Source organism: Micrasema longulum, unplaced genomic scaffold, assembly GCF_059751315.1.
Source record: "Micrasema longulum isolate JH-2025_06_02 unplaced genomic scaffold, ASM5975131v1 h1tg001478l, whole genome shotgun sequence".
Taxonomy (NCBI): domain Eukaryota; kingdom Metazoa; phylum Arthropoda; class Insecta; order Trichoptera; family Brachycentridae; genus Micrasema; species Micrasema longulum.
In genome coordinates, this window is record NW_028278663.1 from 213,748 (window position 1) to 229,746 (window position 15,999).

At 31.5% G+C, this 15,999-nt stretch overlaps 2 protein-coding genes across 2 annotated transcripts; both read right to left on the reverse strand.

Annotated features, from left to right (window-relative positions):
• Nucleotides 1-632: 632 nt before the first annotated feature.
• On the reverse strand, nucleotides 633-4,114 carry LOC148275250 (DNA polymerase delta subunit 3-like). Its single transcript, XM_088235944.1, has one exon. It carries the CDS (start codon nucleotides 3,965-3,967, stop codon nucleotides 2,537-2,539), a length of 1,431 nt encoding a protein of 476 aa, XP_088092070.1. The 5' UTR covers nucleotides 3,968-4,114; the 3' UTR covers nucleotides 633-2,536.
• A 3,225-nt stretch (nucleotides 4,115-7,339) lies between these two features.
• On the reverse strand, nucleotides 7,340-15,621 carry LOC148275251 (golgin-45). Its single transcript, XM_088235945.1, has 6 exons — nucleotides 15,416-15,621; nucleotides 14,694-15,280; nucleotides 10,514-10,651; nucleotides 9,832-9,893; nucleotides 7,800-8,214; nucleotides 7,340-7,672 (listed from the first exon to the last, which is right to left on the reverse strand). The coding sequence occupies exons 1-6, from the start codon at nucleotides 15,441-15,443 to the stop codon at nucleotides 7,532-7,534; spliced, it is 1,371 nt and encodes a 456-aa protein (XP_088092071.1). The 5' UTR covers nucleotides 15,444-15,621; the 3' UTR covers nucleotides 7,340-7,531.
• Nucleotides 15,622-15,999: the final 378 nt, after the last annotated feature.

Here is a 15,999-nt window from a genome sequence, read left to right on the forward strand (position 1 = left end):
GGTTCAAACCTCGCTCACATTTTCTAATAGTAAGTTATTTTACAACTCATTGAAAAATTGACAATTTGGATAAATCATAAGAATGCAAATATGTATTTCTTTTTTATAAAAATTCCACACTGAATAAATATTCTAACTGTCCACTTTGTGATGAAGCAGTTGGCGCATCTGGCTACCACGTATGAATTCCTGGGTTTGATTTCCAAGTCAATATGAAAAAAATGTTAACAAATTACAACAGGGATGGAAAACATTTTAGAGAAGGAAATATGAAAGCCCAGGTGTTCATTTAATTTAGTCAAGGCATTATTTAAAATATGTTTTTTCTCTTCAATATTTTAAAGTAGTGTAGTTGCTGCTCTGGCTTCTGAAGCATAGTTTTAAGCATTGTAATACGGGCCCTGGACTGGCACCTGAAGCGTAATACTGATCACCTTACCTTCAAATAACGAATAATCTAAATACGCTGCATTTGGTTTACAATGCAGATCCCTATGCACACATTTTTTTTTAACTTTTAGAAATTCTTTAAAGCTGACTTATTTAAAATGTATAATGAAATCCTTTTTTATTATGTCACCTTTTATTACATATTTTTTTATTAAAAAGTTCAATTAAGAAAAGCCTCGTTATTTTTCAATCAAATTTATTACTTTAAAGAAAAAATGCATTATTACCATTTTATTCAGTTAAAAGAAAGACATGATCCAATAGTAATGTGCATCCCATTATAAACACAAATAAAACACATTATGCACATAAAAAATTACGACCTTAAATTAGAACAGTGGACATCCCAAAACAATCCTGATATCAAATTGTAGCCATATATCGTCGGGTTTCTGGAACAAGTTAGTTACTTGCCATTTTACTAGTAGTGAGATATTGCACTTTTGAAGTTAAAATCTAAAAACTGCTAGTTGATTATAAAATATATTTTTTTTCATTTATAAAATACGAAATATTTTTATTTACTATTTAAACAAAGATTATTTTATGCCAGTTATGAGGATCAATCTCATTTTTTGAAAAATTGTAGTAACTGAAATCTTCCAGAAACCCGATGATATTATACTGTAGCCCTGTGGTTTATTGGCTAAGACGCTTGCCTAACGCACTGAGGGTTCTGGGTGTGATTCCCAGAGAGATAACAATGATTAAAATGTGATTTTTGAGTCTGTGTGTTCTGTACTGTAATTCACCACTGTAATTAGGCCTCTTGGGCTTTTGTGGTGCAAAATAAATAAACAAGTATACAAATATATCATTTGCCTACCATGCAAGAGGTCTCAGGTCCGATTTCTACATAGTTGACCTGAAATATTTATTGAAAAATCTGTTTTTACACTGCAATATTTCAGTCCATGAATTGGTACCTGAGAATGTAAGAATGATCATGCACTCATGTAACAAAAATTAAGATACACTGTGATTGTAGTACCAATGCAGTGTCCTATGGACCATTAGGTGTGGAAAAGGGAATGATAATGAATATTAATAATAGTTGTATTGTGCAGTCTTCTATGCTGCATTGAATTTTATAAATATGTTAGACACGCTACAATATTTAGTTGACACAAACGCTAAAAAATTCGTCACTGAAAAATTTACAATTAAAAGTTTTGCAGCATCCAAAATAGTTTTTTTTTCAAATATTTATTTATAAAAGTATAGAAATCCATAATTTTAAATGCCTCTCAAAAATTATAAATTCCATCATTCCGTCACCAATCTAAATCCCATGCAATAATTCAGCCCGTTGTAAATAAAAAAAAAACACAACATTGACTGCTTGGAGTTAAGTGCTATGTATGGTGTTGGATATCAAATAACAAATTTCATTAAGCGAAAAGAGACTTAAAAACTATTACAAACCACACATAACTCAAAATTGGAAAAATAATTTGTTTATATACTTTTAAACTAAGCCAAAAAAAGTTTTCTTTTTATGTATCGTATTATCAGCGATGTGCTTTTTAAATGTTCTGTAATTTTGAAAATACCAACCAAAACTTTGAAATTATGTCGCCTGAGACATCACGAGTTCAAAGTCGGTGAGTTTATCTGACATTTAAAAGTAAAACTCTGTAAAATCCTAAAAACAAATTACTTGTGCCTGCTAAACGTTGAAAGACACGGCTACCCCGGAAAACGGAAATCTGTCGCCGGTTGCCACAACATAATGCTACGATTGATTGGTATCGTAAACACTTGTTCGCATGAACCTGTGATGTTTCAAAGCAGTTTATTTTTGTTAAAACCACTTTCATGAATTTTTTCATAGATTTTTGAGAAGCTTCACTGTATAACTAGATGCTTTCATTTTTACCGTGTGTAAGAAAACATTTTTTACATCCAATTTCCCATAGCACTGAACTTCCTTATTGTCTTCGTTGTCTGTCGAAATTCAGAATTTATTGAAGTTGCAGCAGTTGACTACATGCCCACATGTGTCAAATCAATTGTTGAATCTTTTTTAAATGTTAAAAAATAGTATATTAAAAGTTTAAAACTTTTAATTTTAAAAAAATATACATTACGTTGCTGCTTTTTTAAAGAAATTCATTAAACTTTGTTGTTTTCCTTGGTTTTGAGGCGAAGTTTTCTTCTTCGATTTTGATTTAGTTTCTTTAACTTCAGGACTGTGTTTCTTGCGAGGATTTTCAATTTTTGTTTCAGTTATCTTCTTTTCCGAAGGGGGAGCGCTTTTAGCTGGTGCAACATCAATCTCATCTTCATTTTCTGAACAGCTTTCCAGGACTTCTTCTTTCTTAGTAATAAAGTAACCGTTATCATCTATAAAAGTTTTGTCTATAATTTTTTTTCGTTTTCTGGAATTGAGCGGGGCTTTATGATTACTCGACTTTATTATTTCTGGCGTTGGTGGAATTATATCTTCATCGTCAGAGATAAACGGCGACTTAACAGGTTCAGGGGAAGACGGGGCAAAGATGTCATCGACATTATTTTCTTCTTCACTGTCGGACTCCAAGGTTTGGATTCTTTTACGTTTCTTTGTTGATGATTTTTTGGGATCTATCTTTTTACTGTACGTTTTGAGGGATGTATTTTTAGATTTAATTTCCTTTTCAACTGGCTTTCCTTTATCCGATGACTTGGTTGTGGTCTTTTCTTCTTTGACAACAGGCGAGTTTTCATTCTTTATATTGGGCAAATTTGCTGGTTTTAGTGGTGATGTTTCATTCTTGATTCCATTTATTACCTTATCAGCAGAGGTTGTTAATTGTTCTACTTTATTTTGTTGCGCGCTTTCAATTTTCTTTTCCACCTTTGGCACTGGATTGTTGATCTGTTTTGCAAAGAATCCAGCAATTCCAGATTTGTTTGGTTTTGGTTTATTAGTAACAGGTTGGTTGTTTTTGTCACTATTCAGAACTCCGAGACTTTCAGGTTCCTTCTTCACAACGGGATCTTTGAAAAACATTTTGTTTGGGGTTGGTGCGGTTTTATTGGTTTTCGTAGGTTCCTCAGCCTTGACATTTTTAGGTAAAAATGCTTTAGGATAAGCACCTAACCGTAAAGAAGTAAGTTCGTCAAATGTTCTTTTTGAAATGGAACTACTCGTGATAGTTCCTATGCACACATCTTCATGTTCTCCAGCTAAAAATAGGGCACTGGAATCCGTCGAAACTGTTCCTTTGTGAATGCTGTAAATGTGTTCAGAAAACACCGTTTGTAACGAATCTCTAAATGATTTCAAATCTTCCTCTTTAACGATGGTCGAAACCATGCCTTTGTTATCCTTCAAAATACCAGATATGTAAAACGTTTTGACAAATTTTGAATTAGACTCTTGGTCTTTTATAAACCGGTCAAGCAGTTTTTTGGCTTCGTTAATATGTATTGATAGATTGTTAGCCAGCCATTTATATGTGACAATTTTACTTTCATCGAATACATAATCCTTAAGATTTTGCATATTTAAATTATCCGAATCCAAATCCATCACGGAAATTTTTGTAAACAGCAAAATATAAAAATAGGTATATTATTCCAAAACAACTGACAGCACAGATTATATTTTGACCGACAGAACAGAAATCACAACGACTTCGCGAGAAAAATTGCGGGCAAACAAACGTCAGAGCTTACCATAGACAAACAACATTTAATGTTGCATTCTGTAGTCTGTGGTTGCATTGGAAAAAATAATGTGACAGATAAAGTATAAGATTTTTCCTTAGTTTTTTTTATAAAAACGTGCAAATATAAATGGATAAGGTTACACCAGTAACATACAAAATAATTTTTACGATAATTTGTTAAATGTTGATATCAGTCAAACAGTGCATGTATTATTTTTAATTGAGTCCAAATCCTTGTGCACCAAAATGTCTAAATGTCTTGCTGAGAATCTTTTTACTTTTCTGATCATGGTCTACTACTTTGCTTTCCTCAGGAGATAACACTTTCCATTCCTTGACATACCGCATCATTATTTTTTGTTCAAAGTGCCAGACTTTGGAATGAGCTACCCCTCATATAAAAAGCACACCTTCTTTGGGTAATATTATTATATATCCTTAAAACCCTAACTACCATTTCTTTTGTTTGTTCCTTTTCTTTCAAACTCACCTGATGTAGAGGTGGTTTTGCCTGATGCCACATTTCTGATATGAATAAAGCATTTCTATCATTGATTTATTAATACACAGTGTATTAATAAATCAATGATTTCTATTAATAAATTGATGTGTACACGCTCTATCTGCTCACTATAAAACAACTTCAAATAAAATATGTGTACCAATTTTGACCAGTTCGTTTTTGGCTGGCTGGAAAACATTGCTTTTAGCAATAAGGCTGTCAAAGTCATAGATATGACACTCCATACAAATCCGAGCTAAAAAGTAGTCCCCAAAAGAAGGGGAATGACCAGAGGAGGGAGCAAGTATCGTTACGTCATATCACGTCGACTTTAAGTGGTAATAAAAAGCACGGACTGTTTACATCGGTCTTCTGTAAATGCCGTTTCCTTCCGCATACGCATCATCTTTGTTTATAGTTTCACTATACGGCCGACCAACTGAGCAGGACAGAGACAGGAGATAGCTTACGACTAATAAATACCGGTTACATATTAACAAACTTTTTTAAACATTAAAATAGCTATTTTAAACAAGTATTGATTCAGATAAAAACATTAATACTTACCGGTGAAAGGTTATACCATCGCTTTTTCTATCTTTTCCAGATCGATTTGTGCAGTATTAAGATACGCTAAGGCGTACATGTATATCCATTTTAGTGATTGCGAGGAGACAAAAGTTCAAAAGTAGCCGGAGAATGCTCGCAACAGACTAAAGTCCATTCTATATAGAATGGACTTTAGTCTGCATAATGGCAATTGGCCGCAGGTTGAGGGACCATATTTGGAAAGCTCATGTTTACTCCAGTTATATACCTCAATGGTCAAAGTGTATATATTTTTGTAGTTAAAATTTTATTCAATTAAATAAATTGACTAATATTTTTGTAATGTTATAAATTTAAAAAAAAGTGGAAGTATACAGAGTATTTGAATTAATTATAACTTTAGTGAAAATATAATTTACTACCTTATTACAATGGAATTCCATTAAGAATTATTGTCAAAAAATAACATGAATTGAGTAAGTAGGTATATATTTTTATTAAATATAATTGACTGTCGAAATCTGTTTACACTATTATGTAAGTCAACAATGTTTTAATTTTAACCTTATTTATTATAATTGAAGACCTTGGCAGAAAAACAACAAATGTCCAACATTTTATCAAACTGTTTTATTGCCTTAATATTATCTAGTGCCCACCCTCTTTCTGATACTAGTTTATAAATAAGGTCAAAACAACCAATACCCACTAAATCACTAGATAAAAATATCGTGTTTGTGGAAAAACAACAAATGTCATTCACGATTTGTTGAAAAACAGTATTTTTCTTTCTAACTGTCATTTTTAGTGTGTAGTTTTCAAACTACACACTAAAAATTTCACTTTCACTTTCAAGTGAACGTTCAATTTAAGGCTATTGTGTACTAAAGCTGAATTGTTTTATTTAAAATGGATGTTTTGAGTGTATCTCAGAAACCTAAAAAGAGGGTTGTTAATGAGTGTAAAAAATTAAGATTTGCAAAGTAAAAAGATTGACTCATAGCATATTAGTTAAGCCAGAATCATCAGATTTTTATAATATGAAAGATTCCTTGAAACAATTCTTTAAGCCGTCGTTTGGAAAAAACTTTGAGTTTTTAATTTCATAGTTCCTGGCACCTGAAGCCTAAGACTGATCGTTTGATTTTCATGTAACAGAAATGATCATGATACAGTTTTAAAGTTTTTTTTTTTTTTGCACCACAACCAGCCAGGAGGTCCAATTACATTGGTGAATTTCATCACAGAACACCCAGGCTTGAAAAAATTACATTTAATTTTTGTGTTCTCACCGGGAATCGAACACGGAACCTTCCGTGTGTGAGCCAAGCATCTTGACCTCTACACCACGAAGGCTGCCAGTTCAAAAATCAGAAAATACAAAATAGACAAAGATAGAGTGGGCAAAGTTCTTGCCAAGCAAAACTTAATGGGTCAATGGGACTCATTTTTAGTCCGAAAAAAAAAAAAATCCCCGACAAATAACACTAAAGCCAGTATACACTGGCTTGGTACCTATAAAGGCCGCCAAAAAAAACGATTTGATAAAATTGACAAAATATTTACAAAATCCTGAAAATAAAATATTTTATGAAAATTTAATAAGTGATGATGATGTGCAAGACGACATTGAAGTGGATAGTGAAGGTGTTAGCGATTCGTTTTTAAATCTTTCGTTATACAATTTTTCTCTTTTCCTTTTTAAATCATTTTGTTCTTTTAATAAATTTTCATCATCCGTGTAATACAAATCAATGTTTTATTCCTCCTCAATACATATCGCGAGTAAATCTTAATGCTTGATTAGATAAATTAAGCATTTTCCTCCCTTTTTAACAAGATTAGTGCATTTTGTATCCATCAATTTGGTTGAAAAACTACAAATGTGCCTAATTTTTGGAAAAACAATAAATGTCACTATTATTTTCTTATGTATTTTGAATTTAAAAAGAGATATTGACAACAATGATACGTTTTTTATGTTTTCATTGTATTGCCTACATTTTACAATATCATCAGAAAAGAAAATCATGTGTCATTAGAAAATGAGAAGTTTTATTGCTCCTGTAAAATTTTATGTTTGCGACATTTGTTGTTTTTCCGCCAAGGTCTTCAATTGATGTAGTACATCAAATCAGTTGTAGTACGAATAAAAATAACTTGGGCAGGAATGAACAGAAAATAACAGTGTAAAACACATTTTATATTTTTTCTAATATTAGTCCAATTATTATTTACAGAACACTTCCCAAATACAAAAATAAAGATACAAATATAATTAGTTATAAATGAGTTTTTTTTGGCAATTTGCATTAAAGTAATTTTTCGTAATTTCATATCAAAAATTATTTCAAGATTGCAAGATGGTGGAATTTTAGAGAAGTTGAACTTGTCCATTGCAGTGAGCACAACAAGCTATGTTTGGTGTCATTCCAGTTTTTGTATATGCATGATGTACCAAGGCTAAAGATGGCTGATCATTCTTTCCACAAACTTCAAGTGGTGTTGCCAATAACTAGAATAAAAAATACATTAAAAAAAACTAGAGTTCAAACTGTGTAGGACAAATAGGTACTTTTTGGGCACTTAAATATGATAAAAATAATAATGGTGGAGATAAAGCTAATGTTTATACACATTACCTTTTCGGCTGTATTTTCTGCATCAGTATTTGTCGGAAGTTCATTCAAAATAGATGTGAAATCGTCGAGTTTTTCTACAGCATTACACAAATTCTCAGAAAATTTTAAATTTACCGATGATAACTCTAGTATATTGGAAGATTTAGGTTTGCTTGGGTCAAGGTTTATTCGTCCAATGGGAGTTTGTTCAATTATACCAAAACCTCCCAACTCATTGAGACTTGTGTAGTGCATTTCTTGCGATGCCAAATTCGTCAGCCAATTTTCATGAAGACTTCGTAAGTTTCTGTATGTATGTATAAGGATGTCACGAACTCTGTTTCTCTCTTCCAGTATCTGTCTCAGCGCCAGTTGCAGTTCACCAGTTCTTTGGGTAAAGGCAGTTTTCAAGCCAGCTAGCTCCTCTACCATTAAACTAAAAACATATATTAACAATCAATTGGTAATTTTGATAGTTTAAAAACCAACAAGAGTTTATTCTTGTTTTTGTATAGTTACTATATGCATAAATTTAAGTATTATTATCATAAAATGTATTCTGCTTGTAATAAAATAGTAGGTAGGTATATTAAACAAACTAAAATATTTTAAAAATCAGGAAAATATGATACTGCACTTAAATCAACACTGGCAAATAAGTGTTTATCGCAGGAGACTAAATAAGCCGTTTACAATGGAGTCCTGGAGCAAACCTTAATGTATGAAAGCAAAGTATGGAATTGTATTAAAATATTTTCTATTCGCTGAGTTAAAGATATTGGATGCAAGACAATTGTTTGTGAGGTGCCTACAACTTAAATTTTACGATAAATTAAGTGAGGTCAAAAGAACCCAACAAAATATAAACACTCGTTCAGCAACACAAATTAACTTTATTGTCCCATTTGTATCAACCGCCTTTGGTAAAAAGCAATATATGTAATTGCTCCAAAAATATTTAATTATTTATTGCCAAATATAAAAGACTCAAAATGTTAAACAAATTTTAAAATAAAAATAACTGCACATATAAATAGTGCAGCGAAAGATTTTTTTGAAAAATATATGTTGATCAAAAAACGTAGTACTTAATATAATTGGGACACATAGCATTCATATTTTTATGTATTTCATTACTTTATATTTGTTTTTTCTTATATATTATACTATATTATTTATCTTTAAGTGACATGTATACTTGGCACATATATATATTTACTTTATATTTGTATAATAACGATGTTTAATATCTTACATTTGATTAGCTAGGCATTTATTATTAAGTAGTTTTAGTTTTTTTCTTTTGTTATTGTTATATTAGTATAGAACTACTTATGCTCTAAAAAATAAAAAATCTCCATCTTAGAACAGGCTGAGCCTTGTTAGATGGAGACTATCATAAACAGAGAACACTCTGTTTTCATTTTCTATTCATTAGTTTTATATAGATAACCTGTTATTAAATATGTATATTAATTTTTATGCAATAAATTTATAAAATAAATAAATATAAAAAAGTACATTGTTAAGTGTCATCGGCACGAGGGTAGTGAGGTCACATTGTTTTTATTATTAATCATTGTTTATAATGGGAAAAAATGAATCCATATATAAATAAAAACAAAGATGAATGCTGTCGAAATGCGATCTCTCAGGCAAATGAGTGGTAAAATATTGTACAATAGGTGCACAAATGTTAATGAATTATTGATAAAATCAAGAAAGGAGCGCTGCATTGATTTGAGTATGTGCGAGCGAAAGGATGTATAAAAGGATTTACAATGTGAATGTTGATGGATGCAGAAAATGAGGAATACTGAGAAGAACATGGTATGACCAAATTCAACAAATATTTGAAGACGGATACGTCAAAAGTAGGAATAATCATTGTATGTGCATGAGAAGATGAATGAATGTAGAGAAAGTGAGGACTGTATGCAAGAACCGAACAAAGCGGCATTCTATCCTCTGCCTATATACATATTATTTGAATAAAAATTGTTGAAAATGTTATTTACATGTGAGTAATGTCACCGAGTACATTAACAAATACCTGCTGGCTAAAAACTTGCTTCTCCAAACTTCACACTGCCCCGCTAACCACTCTGTTTGCTCCTGTAAATGAAAAAATACTTTAATTTTCACAGCACTCTGCCAAAAGAAATGTCATTTTAAACCATGGACGCTAGAGGTGGTAAAAAAAAGGACAGTTATTCTCCTGAACTGAAAAGAATTTCATAAAAAAGTTAAACTGTTTCTGTAAAGAAATGTAAGACTGATAATCTTATCTTCATGTAACAAAAATGATCGAAATACGCTGCAATTGATGGATCAATGCAGTGCCCAATGCACCATTAGGTGGGGAAAGGGAATGATGATGATGTAAAGAAAAACTAGTCAGGATATTCTTAATTCATAAATTAAATTGCTTTGTGAATCTGTTTTAAAAAATAACAGTTTAATGCAGCATAGGCAAAACCGTGGCATTTCACAAAACAGTTTAATTAGTGAAACGGTAACTGTTATTGCTACTCCTTTTAAATAATCGAAATGCCCATCTCTAATGCACACGCTATTTGCCAAAAATTGCAACAATATGGGCATAAACACAAGATTGTTTAGCAAATATATGTTTAGAAATATGTAATTAGGTATTCCGTTAAATCTATTTTGACAGTCTCCTGTAATGTAATAAATATTACAAAAACTAAGTTTCCATTCTTTATCTCTCTCACCTGATGAGTAGACAGGTGCTGTGCAGAGTTGAGCAAAGCACTGGCCAATTGTTGTTTATCTTCTGTAAGCATTTGTACTGTTGTTTTTAATTCTTCTCCCATCGAAGCCACAAGCATGGTTTTCAGTTCCTTATTTACCTATTAAAAATAAAATCAATACCTATCAATCTATTTTGATACAAACAGTTAAAGAGATTTTTAAAAACATAGTACAGGGACAGACAGACACACAGCTTATAGTATCTAAACTAGGAACAACCCATGTCTGTGAACTAACATACTCTTTTAAGTATTTGAATAAAAAAATGATTCCACTTTATTATAATTTTAGAAACATTAGTTCCCAAACAATTTATGTGTACACAGGTGCAATGCGGCCATACAAAATCACCATTAAGTTGTTTTTATTTTATCAAAAGAGGTATGATTTATAGGTTCTTTTTTGGTGAAAGTCTTTCTGAATTAGATCAGATCGTCAATAGTTTTAATCATTTGGGTACCTACATTGTTTTATTATTCTCCAAATATATATATTGGCGTGATCTGACAGCTGTCAAACTGATACAATACCTACCTGTTTTTGCATATTTATGTTTTTGTAAAGTTTTTTGTAAAATTTGAGTTTTGGATCATTCTTTATTCTTTTTTACATTCACCTAGTTTATTATATTCACTAATTTTTATCTTAAATTTAAAAAATACAGTTTTTAATTTTTATAGTATCGATTTGCAACAATAATCAAAATTTAAATATATATATATATATATATATACATATACATTTTTTATTTTCTTTTGTTATCAAATTTCATTTACAGATAAATTCACATTTTAGAAATATGGAGAAAGGGAAAAAACCTCCTGATTCTCCCGATGGGTATAGAACAGAAAAGGTTTTAAAGGAGAACAGTTGCAATTTAGGAAGTCCTATTTTGCAGTCCACCAGAATGAGAGGCAAACGGCCTCTTAAGTCTGATTCTTTTGAGGGGGTCTTCCCGCCTGCAAAAGCAGTGAGTTTGACCCAAAAAAGAATTCGGAGGAAACTATCAACTACATTTATCCTGATAAAGGTGCGGGTCCATTTACTGTGCATATACAAAAATTCTTCCTCATCTATCAACTGTCTAGACCAGTGATGTCCAACCCGTAGTTCGCGAGCGCTTGGTAGCTCGCGACCTATAATTTAGGCACCCGCAAACAAAAAGATGGACAGAAAAATACTTAATATCGAATTGCAAAGTTTATGTTGTAATTTTTGACATTTGAAAATACATGTGTTTTATCAATAAAGTGAAAGTCGAGCTGGAAATAATTACACTCCGTAGTGATATTGCACTAAAAAGTACTGTTAAAGAAAACGATGTGGTTTTTAAGATCATGGACCCAATCACTGTGCACTAACTGTCAAAGCGTTTTTTGGGTCACTACTAAATGTACAAAAACATTAATTTGAATAAAAAAGATATAGAAAAGAAAAAAAAAGCTTCATGTACAATAAATAAATAAGTTTCCTTTGGGACCCGCTTCCTAAATATTTATTCCTAAAACTAGAAAGAGTCCAGTCTAAGTGCCTACGAACTGATTATTGGAGCGATGAAATCATCCCCAATAAATGTTCTCCAAGTAGACACCATAGATATGCCACTTAATTTTAAAAGACAACGCCTCTCAGACTCCTTTCTTTCAAAACGTTATTGCATAAAAGAACACCCTCTCATAAAAAGTTTATCTAAACTAAATTTTCCATGTGAAACAAATGGGAGCTGGAACAAAAAACCAATGCCTCCCCTTTATAAAAGTTTATTCAATCTCACAAACCTCAAGTTCCCGATGTAAAAAACACATTAATATCCTATATTTTAGAACCCCCTACGAGGCGATAGAACATAATCCATGCTGTATAGAATATGTCGGTCTAGACAAATCAACGAGCTATCCCACAGATGGAATCAACTCACTGTTTAGCACTCTATTACAATCTAAGCGGCCAAACCACTTGTGCATATACATATGGACGGATCCAAGACACAATTCAATGACTTTAGCACAGCAACTGTATTAATCCCGGAATATTCTATTGATGTTCTATAGAATATTCTGTAGGTTCTATAGATGTCAATCACGACGAAACCCGGTCACTAGTAAATTTTTAAAAAATAAAAGTGGAATAAAACTATACACGTATTTTTATTATTATGATGCAGTTCAATTAAAATGCAGTTCCACCAATGTCAGTGGAAAATCTCAATATATATTCTATAGAGTTGAAATTCAAACTACCCAGTCCCTACTCTGTATTTACAGCAGAATGTCTACTTATAAGAGAAGCTCTTTATTACTGTCTATCACTATCCAATCCCCGTATAATAATTTTCACAGATTCTTTGAGCGCAATTAAGTCCATTTCTAACAACCTGTCCAAGATTCATATAAAAGATTTTTTAAACATATCAAATTATAGGTTGACGGCAAAAATACTCCAAATTTCCATAAAAATATATGCATTTTCATACATCAAATTCGATTTAACTGTATATTAAATATATATATACATAAGTCTGTATTTATCAGTTAAAAATAACTCTTAACTTCTCATTGTAATTGCGGTCCAGGGCCCCGATTACAATGGGAAGTCAACAGAGTTATCTTCGACTGTCTATAGAAAAACCAATATTTGCGTACGAAAATGAATATATTTGCTTGAAAATTTAAAGTATCTTCGTCGGAAACCGATAATTTAACATGTTTATGTTTATGAAACATTTCAAATTTTAAAAAAAACATATCAAAACAAACATTCTGCTTTTCATACAGAAAACTTAATTTTACTTTGTAAATAAAATTGAAGATTTTTACTTCCCATTGTAATCGGGGCCCTGGGAGACCTTTTAAAAAAATATGAAACAAAACTTTTTCTTGTCCATTCTGAAATAGGTCAGGGGTGTAGCATATCAATCAATAAATAAATACATTATGACAAGTTCAGAAAATTTAGAATGGCCGATTCATTGCATATGGAGAACATATAGATATGTTGGAATTTAGGAATTAATTTGGAACACTAAAATACAATTCATCGAGATTTTCAATGTATGTACATTATAAATCATTCTCTTAATCTGCACTAAATGGTATATAGGGCACTGCATCGGTATTCTAATCGCAACGCATCTTGATAATTTATTATTTGCATGAAGGTAAGACGATCAGTCTTACATTTCAGATGCCAGTCCAGGGACTATGATATACTGCATATTTTTTCCCTCAAAATGGGACATCTTATCTATTCAAGTAAACTGTGTATTCAAGAAAACACATATTTATTAAGTTTTTATTTATTCCGGCATGTATTCACACTTGGCTAAAATACACAATTGTTATAAGAGATAAGACCAAGTTCCGTAATTTAAATCTTCTCCATCTTGGTACATTACAGTTAGTCTAAATAAATGTCCACCTGGAGAAATTGCCAATGCAATAAAATAATGCAACTCTAAACTTTCTATTATTCGATTTCGGTATTACTTTGTTATTTAATCCACCAACGATTCCGCCCGAAAATCCGTCATTCTCTAAATCATATTAGACACAAAATTCTTTGATTTTGAAGGCAGTCAAATCTGCTAGACATGCTGTCATCACCACGCTTCCAGATGGATTTTTGCAACTTTAAAAAAAATATATACAATGGCTTGTTCTTTACAAATTTTTGTATTGACAACAAAAAGGAAAACATGTAGTTTTATTTTGAAAAAATATTTAAGTGTGTTTTTTTAAAGCAAAACTAAGTAATCTTAAGGCTGTAGTCTGGTAAAATGCACGCAAAATTAGGAAATCATACGATTTTGCCATTTTAAAATGAATGTTTTTTTTTTAATCGCTCAATTTCTTTCGATTTTTTTTCGATAAGTACTTTCCCATCAATAGTCACATTAGTTTGGCAGCTGTCATTTCAATCAAGCTATATTTTAAGGGCTAGAGTTTTGAAATCAAATATTTGACTTTAAAACAGCCGAAAATTCTAACTCAACAGAAATTGTGATAAAAATTGTCCCGAGTGCAATAATTCCTGGCTCTGTTGAGATCAGTCTACAAAGATTTGGACATACTTAAAATATTGTTTAAAACATTATTTTAAGTTAACTGGAAAAGGATCACAAATCAACAGAATAATACTTACGTGTGCTTGTTGCTTTATCTGTTCTAATAAGGCATCATTAGTACGCTGTAGAGAATCATTTTCTTCCTTCATTTTGGCCTTTTCAATTTCCCACTGTTTTTTTTCTATTTCATTAATACTATCGACGGACTTTTTCTTACCGATAACGGGATCAGAAGGCTTTTTACCACTTTTGAAAGCAATAGGATTAGTGTCCATTAAAGACATTTGTGACACTAAAACACTTAAATCAAGATTATTTTTCGATTTTCTTTTTTTAGTATTGCGAGACATTGGTTGTGTGGGAATAATGGGTTTTATAGCAGCCTTGTATGGCTCGTATGGTACAAACTTAGGTTCTTTTGACAAAACATTAGATTTTCGATTGACATAGTGAATTTCTTTAGGCGTCAAATTAATTAGTTTATCAACTGGAAAATACTCTCCGCAATAAGTGTGACTTGAATGTGCCACATCAATAGTTTTTTTTTGTACTTTATAACCAAAATCCAAACTTGATTTCTTGTCAATCACGGTATCTTTTTTCAGTTCACTGTGTGATTCAGTTTCCATTCCATCGCCTTCAGTTCTTAGTTTAAGGGACAATCCTGCAATTGAATACAGTTTCAAACAAAACAAATAAGAAAATACGAGAACGTCAACACTCAACAAAACTGTTGACCTCGTTATGTTTTTAAAACTTTTTCTAGAAACTAATTGAATGAATTTAATTTGAAATTTACCTAGTTTATCCATAGTGGGCCACTCCATTGTGTAATATTTAAATAAACATAAAGTAAATAAAAATGTTTAAAAGAGGAGTTAAATTATAACATAAAACAATAATTGTTAACACAGAAAATAATTGCAAATTTACTACGGTGACAGTTGACAATGTTGACATTGACAGGAATACATAACAGCGGATTGCCATAGACAACAATATATTATGGCTTTAACCCATACTAGTGCCGCATATACCTATTATAATATCAGGGACACGATTATGATGAGAAGATAAAGATGATCGAGACGTCAAAGGAGCCGGCTTTGAGCTTTGTAGTCGATCGGTAGATAATAGATACATACAGACGCTCGCTAAGCGTACCTCAGGTGATTTCCAAAAGTCATTCAAAATTCATGTTAAAGCGAGCATTTTTTGCTTGAATTGGGATTTATTGGAATTTGTAATTGCTTTGAAGTGAGCACTTTTTACTACAAAAGCCAATTTAAAATAAAAATATAAATTATTTTTAATTTTAATGACGCAAGGAACTCGGACTAATTGTTTGCGGTCATTCCATTGGCTTGTTTCGATCAAATGATA